Source organism: Elephas maximus, chromosome X, assembly GCF_024166365.1.
Source record: "Elephas maximus indicus isolate mEleMax1 chromosome X, mEleMax1 primary haplotype, whole genome shotgun sequence".
NCBI classification, from domain to species: Eukaryota; Metazoa; Chordata; class Mammalia; order Proboscidea; family Elephantidae; genus Elephas; species Elephas maximus.
In genome coordinates this window covers 54,987,736-55,013,408 of record NC_064846.1, presented here as the reverse complement: position 1 = coordinate 55,013,408, position 25,673 = coordinate 54,987,736, and the positions used below count along the sequence as shown (strand labels likewise).

Sequence of the window (25,673 nt, the reverse complement as noted above, 5' to 3'; positions counted from 1 at the left end):
AGTTCTTCTGGTCTCAGGCTGATGTAGTCTCTGGCTTATGTGGCCCTTTCTGTCTCTCGGGCTCATAAATACCTTGTGTCTTTCGTGTTCTTCATTCTCCTTTGCCCCAGGTGGGTTGAGACCAATTGACGCATCTTAGATGGCTGCTTGCTAGCGTTTAAGACCCCAGACGCCACTCTCCAAGGTGGGATGCAGAATGTTTTCGTAATAGATTTTATTCTGCCAGTTGACTTAGATGTCCCCTGAAACCATGGTCCCCAAACCCCCACCCCTGCTACACTGGCCTTGGAAGCATTCACTTTATTCAGGAAACTTCCTTGCTTTTGGTTTAGTCCAGTTGTGCTGACCCCTCCTGTATTGCGTGTTGTCTTTCTGTTCACCTAAAATAGTTCTTATCTACTATCTAATTAGTGAAAACCCCTCTCCCTCCCTCCCTCCCCGCTCTCATAACCATCAAAGAATATTTTCTTCTCTGTTTAAACTATTTTTTGAGTTCTTATAATAGTGGCCTTACACAATATTTGTCCTTTTATAACTGACTAATTTCAGCATAATGCCTTCCAGATTCTTCCATGTTATGAAATGTTTCACAGATTCATCACTGTTCTTTATCAATGCGTAGTATTCCATTGTGTGAATATACCATAATTTATCCCTTCATCCGTTGATGGGCATCTTGGTTGCTTCCATCTTTTTGCTATTGTAAAAAATGCTGCAATGAACATGGTGTGCATATATCTGTTTGTGTAAAGGCTCTTATTTCTGTAGGATATATTCCAAGGAGTGGGATTGCTGGATCGTGTGGTAGTTCTATTTCTAGCTTTTTAAGGAAGCACCAAATAGATGTCCAAAGTGGTCGTACCATTTGACATTCCCACCAGCAGTGTGTAAGTGTTCCAGTCTCTCCACAACCTCTCCAACATTTATTATTTTGTGTTTTTTCGATTAATACCAGCCTTGTTGGGGTGAGATTTGGGGCAGATCTACTCCGTCCTATAGGGTTGCTATGAGTCGGAATCGACTCGAGGGCACTGGGTGGTGGTTTTTTGGGTTGTTGGGGTGAGATGGAATCTCATTGTAGTTTTTTTTTGCATTTCTCTAATGGCTAATGATTGTGAGCATTTCCTCATGTATCTCTTAGCTACCTGAATGTTTTCTTTAGTGAAGTACCGGTTCATATCCTTTGCCCATTTTTTAATTGTGTTATTTGTCTTTTTGTAGTTGAGTTTTTGCAGTATAATGTAGATTTTAGAAATCAGATGCTGATCAGAAATGTCATAGCTAAAAACTTTTTTACCAGTCTGTAGGTAATCTTTTTACTCTTTTGGTGAAGTTTTTGGATGAGCATAGGCGTTTGATTTTTAGGAGGTTCCAGTTATCTAGTTTCTCTTCTGCATTGTTAGTAGTATTTTGTATACTGTTTATTCCATGTATTAGGGCTCCTAGCATTGTCCCTATTTTATCTTCCATGATCTTTATTGTTTTAGATTTTATATTTAGGTTTTTGATCCATTTTGAGTTAGTTTTTGTGCATGGTGTGAGGTATGGGTCTTGTTTCATTTTTTTTTGCAAATGGATATCCAGTTATGCCAGCACCATTTGTTAAAGAGACTGTCTTTTCCCCCTTTAACTGGCTTTGGGCCTTTGTTAAATATCAGCTGCTCATATGTGGGTGGATTTATGTCTGGATTCTCATTCTGTTCCATTAGTCTATCTGTTGTTGTACCAGTACCAAGCTGTTTTGACTACTGTGGCAGTAAAATAGGTTCTAAAATCAGGTAGAGTGAGGCCTCCCACTTTGTTCCTCTTTTTCAGTAATGCCTTATATATCCGGGGCCTCTTTCCCTTCCATATGAAATTGGTGATTTGTTTCTCCATCTCATTGAAAAATGTCTTTGGGATTTGGATCAGAATTGCATTAAATGTATAGATCGCTTTTGGTAGAATAGACATTTTTATAACGTTAAGTCTTCCTATCCATGAGCAAGGTATGTTCTTCCACTTATGTAAGTCTCTTTTGGTTTCTTGCAGAAGTGTACTGTAGTTTTCTCTGTATAAGTCTTTTACATCTCTGGTAATATTTATTCCTAAGTATTTTATCTTCTTGGGAGCTACTGTAAATGGCATTGATTTGGTGATTTCCTCTTCAATGTTCTTTTTGTTGGTATAGAGGGATCCAACTGATTTTTGTATGTTTATCTTGTATCCTGATACTCTGCTAAACTCTTCTATTAGTTTCAGTAGTTTTCTTGAGGATTCTTTAGGGTTTTCTGTTTGAGACCGTGTCATCTGCAAATAGAGATACTTTTACTTCCTTACCAATCACATCATCACTTTTTAAAACATACTAGCTTGTTTCAAAATTTTGTTTAAAAAATTAGAAATTGAGGGAATCTTTCTGAACATGTTTGGTGTTTTCTAAATGATCTGTGAAATAAATTTTCATTGAGAAGCCCAATTGTCAGATTTTGGCCATTTTATGTAAATTTATGAGATGTTTTTAATACCACGGGGGGGGGGGGGAACGTTTTCATACCATGATATTTTTCCCAGACACTGTAAACCACCCCTACAAATATCTCCTTATAATGATCTCAGAAGTACATAATATACAGAAATTAGCCCCAAAGCCATCTGCCTTTTGGAATGAATGTTTAAAAAAAGTGTTAGAAATAAGCAGGGTGCGTATGAAGCAGCTAAACCTTAGACTGAAACTCATCCTTAGTGTAAATGTTCTTTTTTCCATCTTGCAATCAGTTTCACCCTCAAAAAAAAAAAACCATGCTAGAAAACAGAGATGTCTTTAGGAAAGTGGCATAGTTATGAAAAAAAATTAGTAGCTGTTGCTTGTGATACAGGAACTGTTTTGAGTGTCGACGAGATGCTGACCCACAGTGACCCAACCTGACAGAGTAGAACTGTCCCATAGGGTTTCTTAGGCTGTGATCTTTACTAGAGCAGATTGCCAGGTCTTTTCTACAGTGGAACTTGGAACAGCTGGTGGGTACAAAGAGCCACATTTCTAGGTTAGCAGATGAGCACTTAACTATTGTGTCACCAGGGTCCTGAACTAAAAGTGTTACATGCCGCTCTGAGGCAATACAAGCCAGACCAAAAAAAAAAAAGCTCACTCCTCAAGTTTTGGCCCCGCACTCCTATACTAACTGGAAAGATGCAAATTAGAAACATGAGCTGTGGTATCAGACATCTGTGGATTCAAATGCAGACTTAGCTGTGTGCGACGATCAATCTGTAGAACAGTATTCCAGAAAAGAAGCCCTCTGCTGTTGAGCAGGTTGGACTCATAGTGACTTTATAGGACAACGTAGAACTGCCCCTTAGAGTTTCCAAGGCCATAAATCTATGGCGGAGCAACCGCCCACCTTTCTGTTAGCAGCCACTCCCTTTAACCACTGCACCACCAGGACTCATTCTAAAACAGAGTTAGGAGAATTAAATTACATGATATACATCAAGAACTGACCACAGAGCCTAGTACTCCATCGGTGAAAGTTGACTCTTATTTTTCACATTATTGGATGGTTTCTATACAATATTTGAAGAGTAAAAAGCAAAAAACACAAACCCATTGCCATCAATTCTATTCCGACTCATAGTCGACCCTATAGGACAGAGCAGAACTGCCCCATAGAGTTTCCAAGGAGAGCCTGGTGGATCTAAAACTGACGACCTCTTGGTTAGCAGCCGTAGCTCTTAACCACTACACCACCAAGGCTTTCATTTGAAGAGTGGGCAGAGCTTAATTCTTTCCCCAGCTGGATCCAGTTGTCTTTAAAATTCATCAGCACCCAGACACATCTGCTTTGTTCTACTTTGCATGCCCAGTGACTTATAGAGCTCCTGCACCAAGTAGGTGATTAGTGAATATTTGTTGAATGAATGAGTCCAGTACTGACTCTAATTGGGTGCTTTTCATTCAGAGGACTGTATTTAGAGCCATACAAAAAAAAACTTTTATGAAGCTTAGGAATTACCTAGAAAGAATCCCCTGAAAGTGAAGAAGCCACTGTGACCTAACCTTTGAATATAAAGCTTAGCAAGTAGAATTTTTTCTCACAATGGCTAAATGCTTTGCTGTAGTCTTTTTGGCCCACCTTCGCTAAGTCTTTTGTTTGAAATCACCAAATTTTCTTGAATGAAAACATACATTTGTATTTTATCCCGGTCAGGCGTTATGCTATATAGGAGGTCGATTGTAATGCAGGAATGTTTTGAGGCACAAATTGTCTTGGAAATGATGTTATCTTTACTACAATGTGTGAAGTGTCAACTGAGATCATTCCTCCAAACTCTCAAAGCATCTGAGTAAACACAGAGAAGGAGGGGGAATGCAAGACAGAACACTTCTCTGCTACACACACATTCCAAGCCCAGAAACCACAATTCTATTTTTCCCTGAAGGGATAAGGAGAAGGTAGCCTGAGCCTTAGTGTGCTCTCTGGGTGTGGATATCTCTGTTCCTGCCTAGAGTGGTTTTTTAGAGTCTTCTTTAGGCTTCATTGCTGCACTTATTGTAGTTATCCTTTTTTTTCTAAATTTAAGACCCTATTAACAAAACTGAAACTAGGTATTAAGACTGTAGGAGATTATGCCTGCTCCAGCTTTCCTGTAAGTTATGACCATTATAGGTTTGATGCCAAGACCTTGGCAGAATGGGAAATAGACCTGGTGAAATCTTAAGGCTGTCACTGGGAGAGTTTGGAACATATGGCATATAATGTATTTTGTTGAAGAGATCTAGGCTGAAGTAATAAAAGGCTAAGGTATCTGAATGTGAAAGGAACAAATATTCAGCACCTCATTATCTATTGGACGGCTGTGGAATATTATTTTCTACATTTCAGGAGGAAGACCCTCAACAAGATGGATAGACACAGTGGGTGCAACAATGGGCTGAAGGATAGCAACGATTGTGAGGATGGTGCAGGACCAGGCAGTGTTTCGTTCTGTTGTACATGGGGTCGATATAAGTTGGAGCCAACATGACAGCACCTAATAATAATATTTCAGGGACTGCAAATAATATCTCATGACACCAAGAGACCCATGGCCACTCTTTCCTGTTTTCAGGACTCCGGTGGAAAAGAAGCTCTGCCCTGTATAGTCTCCTAAACTGATGACTTGAGCTAGACTATATATGGGCTAAGAGAACTTTGAGCCTTCTAGCTTCAGGCCTAGGCTTATACCGTTCCTACTTTCCCTTGGATTTGGGGATGAGCTTAGAAAAAGTATTAGAAAAATCATGTGTAAACATTCATGAGGTCACTTTACCTGACTATTGCTACTCTCACATAAGCTCCATTGCTAATACTCAGTGCAACAAAGGAAACCTGATCCTTCACACAAATTGAAAAGACAAGAAATGGGGGGAAATATCTGAGCCATATGTGAATGAATAATGTAGATTACATTCATTATATTTATTGAGCTTTTACAAATTAACAAAAAAAAGCATACCAATAGAAAAGTGAGCACAGAATAAACAAACAAAAAAAATCTGTTGCAGTAGAGTCAATTCTGACTCATGGCAGCCCTAGGTGTTACAGAGTAGAATTGAGCTTCGTAGGGTTTTCTTAACTGTAACCTTTATGGAAGCGGATCGCCAGGTTTTCTTCTGTGGCAGTGCTGGCTGCCAACATGACAGCTGGCTGGGTTCAAACCACCAACCTTTTGGGTAGTAGTTGAGTGCAAGCTGCATGACACCCCCCCAACCTTGAGCAAAGGATAAGAATAAGTAATTTACAAAAGAAACAAACATGGTCAATGAAATAGAATATTTATTTATTACTTTAGCAGGTAATAGTTGAGCATGTACCATGTGCCCAACACTATTCCTAAAGACCTTCCATTATAGTAGGTATAAACAGAAAACAAGTAATCAAATGAATAAGATAATTTCAGATAGACATAAGGGCAAAGAAGGAAATGGAACAGAGCGATGTGGTAAAGAGTGACGAGGCGAAAGCAGGCTAGGGTACACAATAGGCTACTTCATATGAATCAGCTAAAGCCTCCTTGAGGAAGTAATTTTTGAATGGGGGCCTGAATGATGAGAAAGAGACCCAAACCCACAGAGAAGCCATGCTAATTGCCTGAGGAAGAGCATTCCAGGAGGAGGGATTAGCAAGTATAAAAGACCCGAGGTGAGAAATTATTTAGCACCTTTGAGGAATAGAAAGGGAGTTGGCGGGACTAAAGCATTACAAGCAAAGCCAGGACTAGTAAAATATCAAGTCAGAGATGTGGATAGGAGCAATATCAGGTAGGAAGATCTTTAAATGAGTGGTAAATAGTTTGATTTTATTTTAATGTACTTTTTCATTAATTTTTTTGTGGGGGCTTTAAGTGAAAGTTTACAGTTCAAGTTAGTTTCTCCTACAAAAATTTACACAGACGTTGTTATGTGACCCTAGTTGCTCCCCTATAATGTGACAGCACACTCCTCCTTTCCACCCCAGATTTCCTGTGTCCATTCAGCCAGCTCCTGTCCCTTTTTGCCTTCTCGTCTCACCTCTGGACAGGAGCTGCCCATTGAGTCTCAGGTATCTACTTGAACTTAGAAGCACTCTCTTCACGAGTATCATTTTATGTTTTTTAGTCCAGTCTAATCTTTTTCTGAAGAGTCACCTTCAGGAATGGTTCTAGTCTTGGGCTAATAGAGAGTCCGGGGGCCATGACCTCTGGGGTCCCTCCAGTCTCAGTCAGACCATTAAGTCTGGTCTTTTTATGAGAATTGGAGGTCTGCATCCTACTGTTCTCCTTCTCCATCAGGAATTCACTGTTGTGTTCCCTGTTCAGGGCAGTCATTGGTGGTAGCTGGATACCATCTAGTTCTTCCGGTCTCAGGCTGATGGAGTCTCTGGTTTATGTGGCCCCTCCTGTCTCTTGGGATAATGTTTTCCTTGTGTCTTTGGTGTTCTTCATTCTCCTTTGCTCCAGGTGGGTTGGGACCAATTGATGCATCTTAGAATGCCACTTGCTAGCTGTTAAGACCCCAGATGCCACTCACCAAAGTGGGATGTAGAACATTTTTTTAATACACGTTATTATGCCAGTTGACCTAGATGTCCCCTGAAATCATGGTCCTCAGATCCCTGCCCCCTGCTACTCTGTCCCTTGAAGTGTTTGGTTGTATTCAGGAAACTTCTTAGTTTTCAGTTTAGTCCAGTTGTGCTGATTTCCCCGTATTGTGTGTTGTCCTTCCCTTCACCTAAGATAATTCTTATCTACTGTCTAGTTAACAAATACCCCTCTCCCTTCTTCCCCACCCTTGTGACCATCAAAGAATGTTTTCTTCTGTGTTTAAACCTTTTCTTGAGTTCTTATAATAGTAGTCTCATACAATATTTGTCCTTTTGCCACTGATTTCACTCAGCATAATGCCTCCCAGATTGACCCATGTTATGAGATGTTTCACGGATTCATCATTGTTCTTTATCATTGCATAGTATTCCATTGTGTGAATATGCCATAATTTATCCATTCATCCACTGATGGGCACCTTGTTTTTTTCCCTCTTTTTGCTATTGTAAACAGTGCTGCAATGAACATGTGTATGCGATGAACAGATGCATACATCTGTTCGTGTGATGGCTCTTGTTTCTCTAGGATATATCCCAAGGAGTAGGATTGCTGGATCGTATGGTACTTCTATTTCTAGCTTTTTTTTCCAATTTTTTAAAATTGTGCTTTAAGTGGAAGCTTACAATTCACGTCAATTTCTCAAACAAAAACTTATATGCATGTTGTTATGTGACCCTAGTTGCTCTCCCTGTAATGTGACAGCACGTTCCTCCTCTCTACCCTGTATTTCCCATGTCCATTCAACTAGCTCCCGTCCCCCTCTGCCTTCTCATCTCACCTCCGGACAGGAGCTGCCAACTTAGTCTCATGTGTCTACTTGAACTAAGAAGCACACTCCTTACCAGTATCATTTTATGTCTTATAGTCCAGTCTAATCTTTGTCTGAAGAGTTGGTTTCAGGAATGGTTTTAGTTTTGTGCTAACCGAGAGTCCAGGGGCGATGTCCTCTGGGGTCCCACCAGTCTCAGTCAGACCATTAAGTCTGGTCTTTTTACTAGAATTTGAATTCGAATCTATGAGTCGGAATCAACTCAATGGCAATTTTTTTTTAATCTGTCGAAAAATGAAACAGGACCCATACCTCACACCATACACAAAAAGTAACTTAAAATGGATCAAAGACCTAAACATGAAACCTAAAGCTATAAACATAATGGAAGAAAAAATAGAGACAGTGCTAGGGGCCCTAATATATAGCATAAATAGAATACCAAACATAATTAAAAATGCACAAAGAGCAGAAGATGAACTAGATAAATGAAACCTCCTAAAAATTAAACACAGTCATATAAAACGTCTCCAAAGAGTAAAAAGAAAACCTACAGACTGGGAAAAATTTTGACAATGACTTCCGACAAGGAACTAACCTCTAAAATTTACAGAAAATTTCAATACCTCAACAATAAAAATACAAATAATCCAATTAAAAAAAATGGGTAAAGGACATGAACAGACACTTCATCAAAATAGACATTCAAGTGGCTAATAAACACATGAAGAGAGGCTCGCCATCATTAGCCATTAGAGAGATGCAAATCAAAACTACCATGAGATACCATCTCACTCCAACATTAATGGCATTAAAAAAAAAAACACACAAATAGAAAATAACAAATGTTGGGGAGGTTGTGGGGAGACTGCTGGTGGGAATGTAAAATGGTATATCCACTACGGAAAATGGCGTGGTGCTTCCTTAAAAAGCTAGAAATAGCATATGATCCAGCAATCCCACTCCCAGGTATAAACCCTAAAGGAATGAGCTGTGGCATAAATAGATGTATGCACATCCATGATCATTGCAGCGTTATTCACAACAGCAAAAAGATGGAAAAAACCTAAGTGCTGAACAACAGATGAATGGATAAACAAACTGTGGTACATACACACAGTGAAATACTATGTAACGATAAAGAATAATGATGGATCAGTGAAAAATCTCACAACATGGATGAATTTGGAGGACATCATGCTGAGTGAAATGAGTCAATCACAAAAGGACAAATATTGTATGAGACCACTATTATAGAAAAAAGAAAATTTTACACACAGTAAAAAAAAAATATTTGATGGTTACCAGGGATGAGAAGGGGAGGGAGGGAAAATTACTAGCTAGATAGAATACACATGCTAATATTGGTAAGGGAAAGGCAATACACAATACAGAGGAAGTCAGCAAACCATGACCAAGGCAAAGGAAGACACTGGAAAGAATACAAGAATAAAGGGCAACTATGATAATTACTATTAATATACACAATCCTGCAACAATAGTATTTACAAACAATAATTTATAACAATAGAGGTAGATAGATATGCTAAAGAGATGTGGGAGGGTGTAAGGGAGCACACCCACCTGCAGAGGTTTGGTTGTGGATATTTCTACATACATAATTGAAGAGCTAAATGTAGAGGCAATAGTGCACACAAGGGGCAGATTCATGGAAACTTCTTAGAAAATAACCAAACATCTTGCAGGATGAAGTTCCTGGGCTCGAAGGCAAAGGACCATATAGACTCAGGGCATTTACATCAATTAGCACAACATAGTTCATAAAGACAATGTTCTGCATCCTACTTTGGTGAGTAGCATCGGGGTCTTAAAAGCTTATGAGCAGCCATCTAATATACAACTATTTGTCTCTTGCCTTCTAGGGCAAAGAAGAGTGACGAAAACCAAAGACTTAAGGGAGCAATTAGTTCAAAGGACTAATGGACCACATAAACCACAGCCTACACAACCCTGAGACAAGAAGCACTAGATGATGCCCCACTACCACTGCTGACCACTCTGACTGGGATCACAAAAGAGGGTCCCAGACAGAGCGGAAGAAAAAGGTAGAACAAAAAATCAAATTCACAAAAAAGACCAAATTTACTGGCCTGACAGAAACTGGAGGAACTCCCGAGACTATGGCCTTAAGACACTCTTCTGACCTGGAACTGAAGCTATTTTTAGAGACCACCTTTTAGCCAAGCAATAGAGAGTCCCATAAGATAAACAAAAACACTCGAGAGGAACGTGTTCCTTAAAACAATCAATTATATGAGATCAAAAGGACATTTTCCCAAAAGCAAAGATGACAATGCAGGAAGGGGTAGAAAATCTAGAGAAAAAGAAACGGGGAAATTTAAGTGGAAATGGGGAGAGTGCTGACACATTGTGGGGAATGCAACTAATGTCACAGAATACTTTATGTATGAACAACTGAATGGGAGACTTACTTGCTCTGTAAACTTTCACCTAAAGGGCAATAAAAAAAATTTAAAAAAAAGGTAAAGTAGAAAATACTTTGAGATAATAAAAAGAAGACCCAAAATACCAAAACTTATGAGATGTAGCCAAAGCAGTGCTTAGAGAGAAATTTATAGCTGTAAATGCCTACATTAAGAAAGAAGGATCTCAAATCAATAACTTAATCTTCCACCTAAAGAAACTGGAATAAGAGCAAACTAAATATAAGCAAAAAAAAGAAAGAAGGAAATAATAAAGATTACAATGGAAATTAATGAAATAAAGATTAGAAAAATAATAGAGAAAATCAATGAAACCAAAAGCTGGTTCTTCAAAAAATCAACAAAATTGACAAATCTTTAGCTATATTGACTAAGAAAAAGAGAAAGAAGTCCTGAACTATTAGAATCAGAAACGAAGGAGACATTACTACTGACCTTACAGAAATAAAAAAGATTGTAGTGGAATACTATAAACAATCATATGCCAACGAATTAGATAATTTAGGTGAAATGGTTAAAATTGCAAACTTTTTATATTTATGTTATGTATTTTTACCACAATGAAATTAAAAAAAAAAGAAATGAGCTATCAAGCTATGAAAAGACTTAGAGGAAACCTAAATGCATATTGCTAAGTGAAAGAAGCCAGTCTGAAAAAACTGCATATTGTATGACTACTACTATGTCACATTCTGGAAAAGGCAAAACTATAACGACTGTTAAAAAGATCAGTGGTTGCCAGGGGTTCAATGGGAGGACAGGAGAGTTTAGTGAAGGGGAGCATAAATAAGTTTTAGGGCAGCAAAACTATTCTATATGATACTCTAAAGGTGGATGGAAGTCATTATGTGTTTGACAAAACTCGCAGGACTATACAACAGGAAGAATGAACTTTATGGACTTTAATTAATAATAATGTATCAATATTGGTTAATCAATTGTAACATACTTAACCACATTAACACAAAATGTTAAAAATTGGAGCAACAGTGTGCAGGAGGAAGAGGGGGTATATGGAAACTCTCTGTACCCTCTGCACAATTTTTCTGTAAACCTAAAACTCTGTAAAAGATAAAGTTAAAAAAAATACACTGTCAAAAAAGTGAAAGGGAAATCTAAAGAATGGAAGAAAATATTTACAAGTCAAATATCTGATAAGCAACTTGCATCCAGGATATATAAAGAACTCCTACAACTCAAGAACAAAAATACAACCAACCCAATTTAAAAACAGACAAAAGAATTTAATAGAAATTTCTCCAAAAAAGATGTTGTTGTTGTTGTTAGGTGCCATCGAGTTGGTTCCAACTCATAGCGACCCTATGCACAACAGAACGAAACACTGCCCGGTCCTGAGCCATCCTTACAATCGCTGTTATGCTTGAGCTCATTGTTGCAGCCACTGTGCCAATCCACCTCTTTGAGGGTCTTCCTCTTTTCCACTGACCCTGTACTCTGCGAAGCATGGTGTCCTTCTCCAGGGACTGATCCCTCCTGACAACATGTCCAAAGTATGTAAGACGCAGTCTCACCACCCTTGCCCCTAAGGAGCATCCTGCCTGTACTTCTTCTAAGACAGATTTGTTCGTTCTTTTGGCAGTCCATGGTATATTCAATATTCTTCACCAACATCACAATTCAAAGGTGTCGATTCTTCTTCAGTTTTCTTTACTCACTGTCCAGTTTTCACATGCATACGATGCGATTGAAAATACCATGGCTTGGGTCAGGTGCACCTTAGTCTTCAAGGAGACATCTTTGCTCTTCAACACTTTAAAGAGGTCCTTTGCAGCAGATTTACCCGATGCAATGCGTCTTTTGATTTCTTGACTGCTGCTTCCATGGGTGTTGATTGTGGATCCAAGTAAAATGAAATCCTTGACAACTTCCATCTTTTCTCCATTTACCATGATGTTGCTCATTGGTCCAGTTGTGAGGATTTTTGTTTTCTTTATGTTGAGGTGCAATCCATACTGAAGGCTGTGGTCTTTGATCTTCATTAGTAAGTGCTTCAAGTCCTCTTCACTTTCAGCAAACAACGTTGTGTCATCTGCATAATGCCCCGTTCTTCTTCATATAGTCCAGCTTCTCGTATTATTTGCTCAGCATACAGACTGAATAGGTATGGTGAAAGAATACAACCCTGACGCACACCTTTCTTGCCTTTAAACCAATCAATATCCCCTTGTTGTGTCCAAACAACTGCCTCAATCTATGTGAAGTTCCTCATGAGCACAATTAAGTGAACACTAGTGACCAAAGACCAGATGAGTTGTGGAATGACATCAAGGACATCATATATGAAGAAAGCAAGAGGTCACTGAAAAGTCAGGAAAGAAAGAAAAGACCAAGGTATATGTCAGAGGAGACTGAAACTTGCTCTCAAACGTCGAGCAGCTAAAGCAAAAGGAAGAATTGATGAAATAAAAGAACTGAACAAAAGATTTCAAAGGGTGGCTCGAGAAGACAAAGTAAAATAATATAATGACATGTGCAAAGAACTGGAGATGGAAAACCAAAAGGGAAGAACACGCTTGGTGTTTCTCAAGGTGAAAGAACTGAAGAAAAAATTCAAGCCTTGAGTTCAATAGTGAAGGATTCTATGGGGAAAATATTAAATGACGTAGGTAGCATCAAAACAAGATGGAAGGAATACACAGAGTCATTATACCAAAAAGAATTAGTCGATATTCAACCATTTCAAGAGGTAGCATGTGATCAGGAACCAATGGTACTGAAGGAAGAAGTCCAAGTTGCCCTGAAGGCATTGGTGAAAAACAAGGCTCTAGGAACTGATGGAATATCAATTGAGATGTTTCAACAAACAGATGCAGCACTGGAGGTGTTCACTCGTCTATGCCAAGAAATGTGGAAGACAGCTTCTTGGCCAACTGACTGAAGAGATCAATATTTATGCCTATTCCCAAGAAAGGTGATCCAACCAAATGTGGAAATTATAGAACAATATCATTCATATCACACACAAGCAAAATTTTGGTGAAGATCATTCAAAAATGGCTGCAGCAGTATATTGACAGGGACCTTCCAGAAATTCAGGCCGGTTTCAGAAGATGACATGGAACCAGGGATATCATTGCTGATGTCAGATGGATCCTGGCTGAAAGCAGAGAATACCAGAAGGATGTTTACCTGTGTTTTATTGACTATGCAAAATCATTCAACTGTGTGGATCATAACAAATTATGGATAACAGAAGATATACAAATGTACAAGAAAAAAAAAGTATGGAAAAAATGTTCAATGCCATTAGTCATTAGGGAAATGCAAATCAAAACCACAATGAGATTCCACTTCATCCTGACTAGAATGGCTAGAATAAAAAAGTCAGATAATAAGTGTTGGTGAGGATATGGAGAAAATGGAACTCTCATGCAATGGTACTGTGAATGTAAAATGGTGCAGCCACATTAAAAACATTCTGCCATTCCTCATACAGTTAAACATAGACTTGCCATTTGACCTAGCAATTCCACTCCTAGGTATGCATGTATATGTGTGTGTGTATATATATACATATATATATATCCAAGAGAAATAAAAATATATGTCCACCCAAAAACTTGTACATGAATGTTTATAGCAGCATTATTCATGGTAGCCAGAAGATAGAAACAGAGCAACTGCCTATCAACAGATGAATGGCTAAACAAAATGTGGTATATCCATACAGTGGAATATTATTCAGTCATAAGAAGAATGAAGTAGTGATACATGCTACAAAATGGATGAACTTTGAAAACATTATGATAAGTCACAGAATCCAGTCACAAAAGACCACATATTATATGAATACTTTCATATGAAAAGTCTGTAATAGAAAAAGATCTATAGAAAGAGGATGCAGATTAGTGGGTGCTTAGGGCTGGAGGGGAGGATGTGGGGGGAAAGCTAAAGGGTATGGTGTTTCTTTTGGAGGTAATGAAAATGTTCTAAAATTGAGTATGATGATGGTTGTTCATATCTGTGAATATCCTAAAAACCATTGAATTATACATTTAAAATGGCTGAATTATGTGGTTTGTGAATTATATCTTTTCTTTAATGCTGTTAAAGAAAGAAGTAACATCTTTTCTTAGATGGATAAGTAAGAGTTATCCTGGCTAAGTGTGAGAGAGGTGGTTGAGAGAGTATTCCAGGCAGGGAGAACCACAGAAACTAAGACCAGGCAGAACTTGAGAGAGCATGGAATTTTGAGGAGCTGATAGAAATTCATTCAGCACATTATCATTATTGTTGCTGTTGCTATTTATTAAATATTGTTACAGAGCAGCAATTAAGAGTGAGGGATTTGACCTTAGACAGGAATTCCATTTAATATCTGGGTGACCTTGGTCAAGTCACCTAATTTCTCTAAGCCTCACTTTCCTTATCTATAAAATAACAGGTTATCGATATATCTGGAAAATGACTCAGAGTTCATAGAAGAAAAGAAGGGCTCTGTTTAAATCCAAGGAACAATTTGACAGTTACAATGCAAGGATAATAGAATTACTCATTAGGAAAAAAACTTTTTAAAATAATGATTATTTCTTAAACAAACAGATGGCAGGATACTAGGGCAATATACCAAAATGCCACTTAAGGAGATATGGTCCCTTCATTTAGAGTACTAAAGAGTTTCTTCTTGATACTTGTGGCTCTCTCTTCCTCTGTATGTGTGTGTATATATAATACTACGTATTTTTTTTTATCTTGTTATGGAAACCCTGGTGGCATAGTGGTTAAGTGCTACGGCTGCTAACCAAAGGGTCGGCAGTTCGAATCTGCCAGGCGCTCCTTGGAAACTCTATGCGGGAGTTCTACTCTGTCCTGTAGGATCGCTATGAATCAACTGGTCGGCACTGGCTGTGGGTTTTTTTTTTGTATCTTGTTATGCAACCTGCTGCATTTGAACATCCATAGTGAACATGTAGTACATATGGATCTACCTCATTCCTTTTTAACCCACACTATACTTTCACCATACTTATTCAAACTGTATGCTGAGCAAATAATCCAAGGAGCTGGACTATAGGAATACAGCATCAGGATTGGAGGAAGTCTCATTAACAATCTGTGTTATACAGATGACACAGCCTTGCTTGCTGAAAGTGAAGAGAACTTGAAACACTTACTGATGAAGATCAAAGACCACAGCCTTCGGTATGGATTACACCTCAACATAAAGAAAACAAAAATCCTCACAACTGGACCAGTAGGCAACAACATGATAAATGGGGAAAAGATTGAAGGGCATAGGCCTACAGAATACAATGGTCCACTAAATTGCCCCTTTGAGGAATGGGAGAAAACTCAAATTACAGGATATCAAGGTGAAATTTAAGAATGGGGGGAGGAGGGAAGAGACAACTAAGCTTCCAGAGAGAGGAAAAACAGATTACATAAAGGAATAGGAATCACATTGGGCATCAAAATTCTTAGAAATCACACAGAAGGTGGCAGACATTGGAAAATGCCTTTAAAAACCTGAGAGAAAATGATCTAGAATTCCAAACACCATGAAACTATCAATCAAGTGTGAGGATAGAATAAAGACATTTTCATACATGTAAGGACTCAAATAAATTATTTCCAGTACATCTTTTTTGGGAAGCGATTAGATAAGGTACATGTCATAGATTGAATTATGTTCCTCCAAAAATGTGTGCATCAGTTGGGCTAGGCCGTGATTCCTGGTATTGTGTGATTTTCCTGTATGTTGTAAATCCTGCCTCTATGATGTTAATGAGGGAGGATGGGGGGCAGTTGTGTTAGTGAGGCAGGGCTCAACCTACAGGATTGGATTGTGTCTTCAGGCAATCTTTTGAGATGTAAAAGATAGAAGCAAGCAGAGAGACAGGGGGACCTCATACCAACAAGAAAGCAGGGCTGGGAGCAGAGAGCATCCTTTGGGCCCAGGGTCCCTGTGCCTGAGAACCTCTTCAACCAGGGGAAGACTGAGGACAAAGATCTTCCTTCCTCCAGAGCTGACAGCGAGAGAAAGCCTTCCCCTGGAGCCAACGCCCTGAATTTGGACTTTTAGCCTATTTTACTGTGAAGAAATAAATGTCTCTTTGTTAAAGCCAGCCACCTGTGGTATTTCTGTTATAGCAGCACTAGATGACTAAGACAGTACTCTAGCAAAATGAAAGTATAAGTCAGTAAAGAAGATAGGAGATCCAGGAAACAGCAGATTTGACACAGAAAAGGAGCTAAGACAAGTCTGAGAAGACAGCTGTACAGGCTTAGAAGTCTACTCTGGAATGGGAAGATGGTGAGTTACAGGACAGAGGTCTTCAGAAGGAAACAAGAGGAACTGAGAGACTAATTGGGACTGTACTTGAATGTATGTAAAATTATCTACTGATGTATGAAAGTTCTTTGGTACATTGAGCAAAAACATACACACACATAGATACACTTCAATATGTGCACAGAAAATCAAGCAAATTCAGGGAAAAAAGGTAGTAATTAACTTCAAAAAAAAGGTGTATAAAAAATATTATCCTAATACACCACTTGGTTCAGCAATGAACAATATTTTTGTAATCACAGGTGAACTAATAACCAAAAATTGTGATAAAACTATTGAAAGAGTGGGAGGAGAGGAAGGAAGGAGTGTAAGAGACCTAAATTTCCATCTTGCCCAGCAGTAAATCGAAAGATAATATGTATAATTTATAAATCACAAAATAGCAGTAGAAGCTGTTCTTTAGAAACATGGATGTAAATATGAGATTAAAAAGGATAAAAGAGCTGAAACTGGGTGGGAAGGGGTTGAATAGGGGACTACAGGTTTTCATTAGAAGTGTTTTTATACTATTTGATTTTTCAAAACTGTGTAGGTATTGATGGTATAAATAAAAATAAAAAATTAAAGTGTGTTTCAGTGGGATACTTGAAGTTGGTATCTTCTTTTTTTTTTTAATTTTGCATTTCTTGATAGCCAGGCAAGTTGAACATTTTTACGTACTTTTATGGGTCATGTATAAATCCTTCCTTGTTTATTGTTTAAATCCTTTGCCCATTTGTTATTTGTGTGGTCCTCTTTTACTGTTTTATGGTGTCTTATGTAGAGAAAATATTAACCCTTTGACTCTTGGGTAATTTTAACAAATTTTCTTTTTGTATTTATTCTCTATGTTTTATGCCACATAAAAACAAAACAAACAAGCAAAAAAACCCAAACCTATTGCTATCGGGAAACCCTGGTGGCACAGTGGTTAAGAGCCTCCACTGCTAACCAAAAGGTCAGCAGCTCAAATCCACCAGGTGCTCCTTGGAAACCCTGTGGGGTAGTTCTACTCTGTCCTACAGAGTTGCTATGAGTTGGAATTGACTCGAAGGCAATGGGTTTGGTTTTTGGTTTTATTGCCATTGAGTGGATTCAAACTCATAGGGACCCTATAGGACAGAGTAGAACTGCCACTAGGGTTTCCAAGGAGCGGCTGGTGGATTCAAACTGCCAAACTTTTGGTTAGCAGATGAGCTTTTAACTGCTATACCACCAGGGCTCCTATGCCACATAGAAGTTTTAAAATTTGATGTAAATAAATAAATACTTTCCTTCAAATGTTCTAGCTTAGCTTGTATGCTTAGAAAAGCTTACTTACCTGTCTACTTTCCTCCTCTCCTTCTTCTCTCATTCAGAAAATATTTATTCAAGGCCTATTATGTTCTAGATGCTATCCTAGTGTTGGAGATACAGTTAACAAGATTGACGAGGATCCTTCTTTCACGAATTTTAGGTTCTAATGTGGTGAGTTAAATATTTCGTAAGCAAATGCATATATAAAAAATATAAGTAAGATAATTTCAATAAGTCTGAATGTTATAAAGAAAATAAAACAGGATAATGTGCTAGAGAATGGTGCCTGTGGCAGAGGGGTTTAATTTAGACTGAGTAAAGAGCAAAGGTCTCTCTTGCAAGATGGCGTTTTTGCTAAAACCTAAATCAGAAGAAGAGTTCAGCCAAACAAGATCAGAATAATTATTCTAGGTAGAGGGAATCACTTACTCGCGTACCAGTTGCGGTTGAGTTGACTCTGATACAACTTCATGTGTAGCAGAGAACTGTGCTCCATAGGCTTTTCAATGGCCAATTTTTCGGAAGCATATTGCCAGGCCTTTCTTTTGAGGTGCCTCTGAGTGGACTCAAACTGCCGACTTTCAATTAGAGCTGAGAATGAAAAAAAAAAAAAAAAAACCAATGCTCTCGAGTTAATTCCGACTCCTAGCGACCCCATATGGTTTCCAAGGCTGTAAATCTGTATGGAAGCAAATGGCCACATCTTTCTCCCACAGAGCTGCTGGTGGTTAGCAGTTGAGCACCTTAACCACTGCACCACCAGGGCTCAGAGCTGAGAATAGGAAGTACTAAGGCCCTGCTTAAGGTAGGAAAGAGCTTCAGGTGTTTGAGGACAGCAAGGAAGCAAGGGGAGAGTGATGGGCAAAGGAAAGTCAGAAAGGTAAATGAACAGCTGGATCATGTAGGCCATCGTAAGGATTTTGTCTTTTACTCTGAGTGAGATGGGAGCCATTGGAGGATTCTGAGCAGGGGAGTGATACAATCTGACTTAGGTATTAATGGCTGCTGTGGAGCTGAGACCGTGGAGGGGCAGGTTTAGAATCAGGGACACCTGTTTGCAGACTATTACAGTAGGCCAGGTAGGTCAGCCAAGAGATGATGGTGGCTTGGATTACGATTGTAGTAGTGGAGATGGTGAGAAGTGAAGGGGTATATTGTGATGGTATGATCCAAAGGTTCTGTTGATGGATAGGATGTGTGGGGCAAAGAAAAATAGAAATGCAAAGATCACTCTTAAAAAGTATTTGGCTTGAACAACTGCATGGGTGGCGGGGCCATTTAAAATGGAGAAGACGGGGATAAGCAATTTTGGGAAGGAAAATCAAAACTCCTGTTTTGAAATGTTATGTTTGAGGTAGATGTTTATAGAAATCTGAGTGGATATATCAAGGTGGAGGTTAAATATATGTGTTTTGAGTTCATGGGAGAGGTAAATGTTTGTCATGGATTGTATTGTGTCCCCCCAAAATATCTGTCAACTTGGCTAGGTCATGATTCCCTTGTATGATTGTATGATTGTCTACCATTTTATCTTTTGATGTGATTTCCCTATATGTTCCAGATGCTATGGATAAATCCTATCACTATGATGTTATAAGATGGATTAGCAGTAGTTATACTGATGAGGTATACAAGACTAGGTAGTGTCTTAAGCCAATCTCTTTTGCGATATAAAAGACAGAAGTGAGCAGAGAGACATGGGGCCCTCATACCACCAAGAAAGCAGTGCCAGGAGCAGAGCGCATCCTTTGGACCTGAGATTCCAGCACTGAGATGCTCCAAGACCAAGGAAAGACTGATGCATCACAAGGACCTTCCTTCAGAGCCGACAGAGAGAGAGAAAGCAAGCCTTTCACTGGAGCTGGTGCCCTAAATTTGGACTTCTAGCCTATCAGACAATGAGAGAATAAACTTCTCTTTGTTAAAACCATCCATTTGTGGTATTTCTGTTACAGCAGCACTAGATGACTAAGACAATGTTGGAGAATCAAAGGTGAGAGCAATTGGCATATAGATGATATTGAATCCTTGGAACTAAACACAAATACTTAAGGAGAGATTTAAAAAAAAAAAGTCTAAAAGGGCCCAGCACCAAAATCTGAGGAACTCAAACATTTAAAGCTGAAATAAAGGAGAAAGTGTCAGCAAAGGGATAAGATGATGAAAAACCAAGACAATATTTTGTCATGGAAGCATGGAGAAGAAAGCCTTTCAAGGAGTGAAGTCTCACTAAAGGTTAAAGTCAAAGTCTTTACAACGGCCTTAAAGACATTATTTCATCTACACCACTCCATCCCCTCTTTGACCTCATCTCCTACTACTCTCCCCATAGCTCAATCTGCACCAGCCACTATGACTTCCTTGCTATTTTTTGGATCTTTGCCATACACCTATCTCAGGGTCTTTGTCCAACTCTTTGTATATTCATATTCCACCTACTTTGTTCTTCACTAAATTTTTTTTTTTTTGTGTGATAGAGGTGTGCTTCATCCATTAACCTGAACACACGAATGGTCTCATAAACATGGTTACTAAGTGCCAAGTTGAGTTTCAATCCCTGGGTTCCTCGTGTTATACAGCACTTCATATTTTCATTGTAGGTATTTACTTATCTCCTAAGCTGCTGCATCTTTAGCCACTTTGTCAGCCTGGTTGCCGCTTCCTCTAGCAGACACCATTTCAGAGGGAAGCAGAGTATTTTGATAAAGCTGATTTGATGCAGCTGTTTTTGCTAAGGCTCTTGGAAAACACTGGAGTTAGAATATCAAATAACTGCTTTTTTTTTCGATGGCACTAGAAAAAAAAAAATGAATAGGCTTTCCTCCCTTGGCCTTCACTCTACCTTGAACTTTCGTTGCAGAGACCAGATCAGCTCTTAGCTTTTACTTTTTACAAAGACTGTGAGGATTAGGGAAACCCTGGTGGCATAGTGGTTAAGAACTATGGCTGCTAATCAGAACGTCGGCAGTTTGAATCCACCAGGTGCTCCTTGCAAACTCTATGGGGCAGTTCTACTCTGTCCTATAGGGTCTCTATGAGTCAGAATTGATTCAATGGCAACGGGTAAGGGGTGGCGATTAGATCCATGTGGGAGCTGGGGCTGATTTCCAAATACACTCTTTTGCCAGCTTCCCAGTGAACATTTTTGCATGAGATTACTCCTGTCATTAGTGACCTGATAAGGCCATCGGCTTCGCTCCTCCACCTCTTTTATTTTGTGGTAGCATGGTACCTATGTCTCGCTGTTCAACTTTAAAATTCCTTGTAGATTGCTTACCTCTAGTATCTTAGTTGATGCTTTTTGTTCAGCTAATACTAGGATTCATTCAAAATCCTCTTAAGTAAAAACTAGAAAGAGTTATAAATGGTCTGTTTACATGCTACAGTATAACGAATTATCATCTTCATTCAATTTGGAATTATAAATCAAAGTTTGTGGTGTTAGGCAAGGCTTGACATTCACATTAGGGTTTATTGCAGAAAAAATAGTGCTGTTGGGAAAGGCAATCCTCATGAGCTGTGCATGTTCTCCTTGGGTATGCTAAGAATGCAAGGCCTTGACCTCTCTTTACCTGGGACATTTCTCAGAGTTGTGTTTGGCAGTGAGCAACTGAGTCTTTCCCTGGACACAGAGCAAGCTTGTTTCTCCGTTATTGTAAAAGCAGCGAATCCCCAAAACTCAGTATTTTTCTTCTGTAACACAGCCCACTGCATGTGCAGGCATCTGCTGTATGTCCTGTGTTGCCCCATGGAATTTGGGGGTCATGGGGAATCAACACAAATTAACATGAAGCTCTGGCTACTGCTTTTGCCATAAGAAATAATGTTGTCTGATGCATGAGGGGTCTAGCGTCTTCTACTAGCATTCAGGAAACAGTAACAGGCTAACTTGTTAGCTTTTAAGTAGGGTAAGATGTCAGACTTTTTTAAGATGTCAGACTCTTCATGGTTCACAAAAGATGTTTCCAGATATTATCCCTAAATCAACTATACTAGGACAATGTTTCCCACCAGAATTATTTTTGCCATTTATCTGTATACCACCTATGCCATTAATAGTGTTCTACTTCATTTCCTTCAAATTGATTCACTTATTTGAATATTCTTCTTGAAAAGTACTTTATAACACCACCCTAAATCTAAATTACCATCATTTTCCTTAAACAGAGGGTATTCATTAACATACATTCAAATAAATAGATGGCTATTATAATTTAATATTTGCATACTGTCTAAAAATCATCTCCCCCTACCACCAGGTCGTTCTACTTTAGTCCCAAATTAATCTAATTACAGAGAGCAGTCATAGCTGGGACAATCAATGTTTCTAGTTAGTGAATTTTGAGGCCTTATCTTTGTCCCTATAAAGTTGTCATCAATATAACCCACCTTGGGAAGAGAAAAAAAAAAAAGAGAGAGGAAAAGAAGTCTAGTTCTCTCACTTGAAGTGGGACACGTGTCCTTCTCCAGGTATGTATGTTTGGGACAGCCTGGTCATCAGGCTATGTAGGTCTGGGGATTCAGCCCACTGGGGATTCTGAAGAAATATGTTGGGCTTTACTCTTTGAGGATTCCACATCAGCAGTGGCAGGGGCCCAGAGGACGCAGGACCTGGCACAAGAGGCAGGAATACCCAGCATTACCAAGGGGATAGGAGGTTAGGGAAGCACTACAGAAGAACATAAAGGTGGTACCCACCTAATGCCTCCCTAGATTTTGCCTTAAGCACAGGTTGAGTACTACTTTCACCCTCCCAATTAGCTGAAAGAAATCTCTAGAAAGTTAAGACAAGTGGGGACAAAAGCCTGTCAAACATAGCTCACAGTCATTACCTCTTTTGGTCCCCACAACATCCCTATGAGATAATAACTCTCTCTATTTCACATACGAGAAGAGATGTGAGATTCTTATAGCTAAATCGTGGTAATTTCTGGTTCACATTTGATTCTAAATTAAAGTGTCCCCAGTGCCTTTAAAGAAATAATTGTTGAGTGCTACCGGTTGCTTAATTTTTTGTGAAAAACTTTTATTATTTTTAACAACAATAATGTGTGTTCATTCTGGGAGTAAGGAAAAATACAAATATGCAAAAAAAGAAAAAAAACCCATTATCCCACCACCAAAAGATTACTTTTTTGTGTTTCACCCTTCAGACGTTTTTATGTGCATATATATGATATATGAATGTACTCTTCCCTTTCAAAAATATGATATTCACATATTACTTAGTAGCCTTTTTTTTTTTCCACAAATAACTGAAGCTCCCGTATTAAAAGACAGAGACTTGTAGATTGGTTCAGAATATGACAAACAATGGGAAGCAAATAATAAGATGCTTCTAAAACCACTAACACCAACAAGTTAAAAGTTAGGAAGATGGGCAAAGGTGTATCAGGAAAACGTAAATCAAAAGAAAGCTATATGGCAATGTTAATATCAGAATAAAAATCAAGGCAAATCACATTAAATAAGGGTAAGGATGGTTTCGATTAACCTTCCAACGCATCACTATAAGTTTGTTTCTTACTCTCCTTATCTCATCCATTTCATCTACTTCTCTAAACATATCTTCTTTGCTTAAATGCCTGTTGTGTATATCTTCTTTAAATTCCTGGAGAGATTGAATCAGCCTTTCTCTAAAAGTTGCTTCTGTGTTTTCCTCCTCCTCCTCTGTCTTTTCCTCAGGCTTTGGCTCTTCCTCAAGTTTTGATTCACTCTCATTCTCTGGTTTTCCTTCAATTTTTTGACAGGGTTTCATCTTGTGTCTGTCTGCCTCCCTTCCTTCCTTTTTTTCCTGCTATTCCTCTTGGAATATAATTACTCCTAGGAGGCAAGAAGGAGACAGGAAGTCAAAGGCTTGGCGAATGGATCAGTGTTCTAGACAGAAGTCTCAGAATTCGGCTTTTTGGATTCAGAGCTGTTACCAAATACTTTTCACCTGAGAGGCCCAGTCAGCAATCAGGGCCTCCCTGACCCCGCCCTTTTCCACCTCCTTACCTCTCTCGTCCCTCCCTTCAGCTTTTTTTAGGTCCTCCCAGAACAAAGTTGCCTGAGGGGGATGGGCAGTGGGGCCTGCGACTTCCGTTGTTCCATCCTCGCCCACCTCCACCTCAGAGGTTCTTACGATACTCTCTTTACCTACCTATACTGATCCAGTTAGTTTTTTTCCTCCTTTTCTAGCCTTGTGTCGTGCTAAGGAAGAACAGCCCCGCAAACCTGCAGACAGACGGGAAACGGGCAGGGAGCGGGGGGAGGGGCGGTGAGCGCTTGGTGGGTCGACCAGCACCGGGGGCAGGACACACGTACCTTCCCTCATTCTGGGTCCCGATTATGAAAAGTTTTCCACCTCTGTTTATCCTAGTTCCCCGCCTTCTCCCCCGCGCAAATTCGCTCGCATTTCGCATCAGAGAGAGTGGAAAAACCAGATTGTTTCCAAACTATCTTTAAGACTGAGGCGGGGATTGGGGGGAAGGTGGGTGTTGGGAAAGCCGTCTGAGATGGCTGAGAATAATTATTTTTAAACTATCACTGGTCGCCTTTTCCTCCCGGGATACTAGCCCCTTTCCCATGGGCCATCATTTTCTGCAGAGCTGGAAGTGGGTGGCGGAGAGACAGACTTCACCTGGACTCCCTCAAGTCTTTGCCATAGGCCACCCCTTCCCTGGGAATCCCCAGCCAGCACCCATCTTGACACCAACCTGCACAACGCCGGCAAGTTAACTCCTTCTTCCCTTGGCCTCAGGCCCCGTCGCCTGCACAGCAAAAGAGAGCTGGTACCCAGAGAGGAACAACGGCCAGAGTAGCAGGACTTCTGCACACGTCGACTCCCGATCACGTGAGAGCTACGTCACCGCTGAGCACGGGTCTCCAATTTCCACTCCCACCAAAAACGCGGCAGAAGTCGGCCCGCCTTCTGCTCCCTCTTCCCTTTTCCCTCTTAAACATTTGGCCTTGTCAGTCTTTTCTGTTGTTGCCTTTCCCAGAAGGGAAAATGCTATTTGCCTTTCTTTGATTACTAGGGAGGGGCTGCTTTTTTTCTGAAGCTACTGAACTTTTCTGCTTCTTTAAAAGAATTGTCTCTTCCTATCTTTTTGCTCCCAGGTTAAACCTCTCCATCACCGTCCCTCCCCCAGCCTCCATTTCATCTGCAGTCTGGTCTGGCCATTGTGGGACCGGGTGGGCTAGGCATTGAGTTGTAAAAAAAGGGGGGGGAGGGGACCTGGAACAGGAGGAGTAAGAGTTTTGAATGCAAGTTTTACTTTATTCTTAGTACTTTTATGTTCTTAAAAAATAACATCGTTTTATAGTCAGAAAAGACAAAGACAAAGTTACTTTGATTAAATGAGTTAATACATGTACAATGCTCAGAGAAGTGCCAGGCATGTAAGTTATTATTATAATTAGTATTTCTTTTGAGGAAAAGAATTCAAAATGTAAAAAGTAATGTTTGATTCAAGAGCCCTAGTGGTGGTGCCTTCCAGGAAGCTGTGCTGCCTGAAGAATCATCAACTGTCAGCTATACATTGTGACCCCGAGTTTCCTCATTTGAAAAAAGGGAATAGTAACATCCAACTCATAAAATTGTCTGTTAGGAAGTCTAAATAGCACCAGTATAAAGCACTGGGCACGTAGAAAGTCTTCAACAGATATTCATTACCTTTCAACTTTACCTCAGTCATTTGTAAAAGCCACAAATTCGACATAAAAATTGCGTATCTCTCAGAGGTGATAGTTCAAAAAAAGCAAG

At 39.4% G+C, this 25,673-nt stretch overlaps 1 protein-coding gene across 4 annotated transcripts; it reads right to left on the bottom strand.

Moving 5' to 3' along the window:
* Nucleotides 1-1,310: 1,310 nt before the first annotated feature.
* On the bottom strand, nt 1,311-24,751 carry TCEAL9 (transcription elongation factor A like 9). Of its 4 annotated transcripts, XR_007515986.1 has the most exons (5): nt 24,625-24,751; nt 24,069-24,142; nt 22,369-23,749; nt 18,356-18,517; nt 1,311-2,289 (listed from the first exon to the last, which is right to left on the bottom strand). XR_007515986.1 is itself a non-coding variant. In XM_049873240.1 (3 exons), exon 3 carries the CDS (start codon nt 23,682-23,684, stop codon nt 23,385-23,387), a length of 300 nt encoding a protein of 99 aa, XP_049729197.1. In that variant the 5' UTR covers nt 23,685-23,749; nt 24,069-24,142; nt 24,625-24,751; the 3' UTR covers nt 22,141-23,384. The 4 variants fall into 4 exon arrangements, 1 of the variants encoding a protein (XP_049729197.1); XR_007515987.1 differs by having other exon boundaries at nt 24,069-24,751; XR_007515988.1 differs by lacking the exon at nt 24,069-24,142.
* Nucleotides 24,752-25,673: the final 922 nt, after the last annotated feature.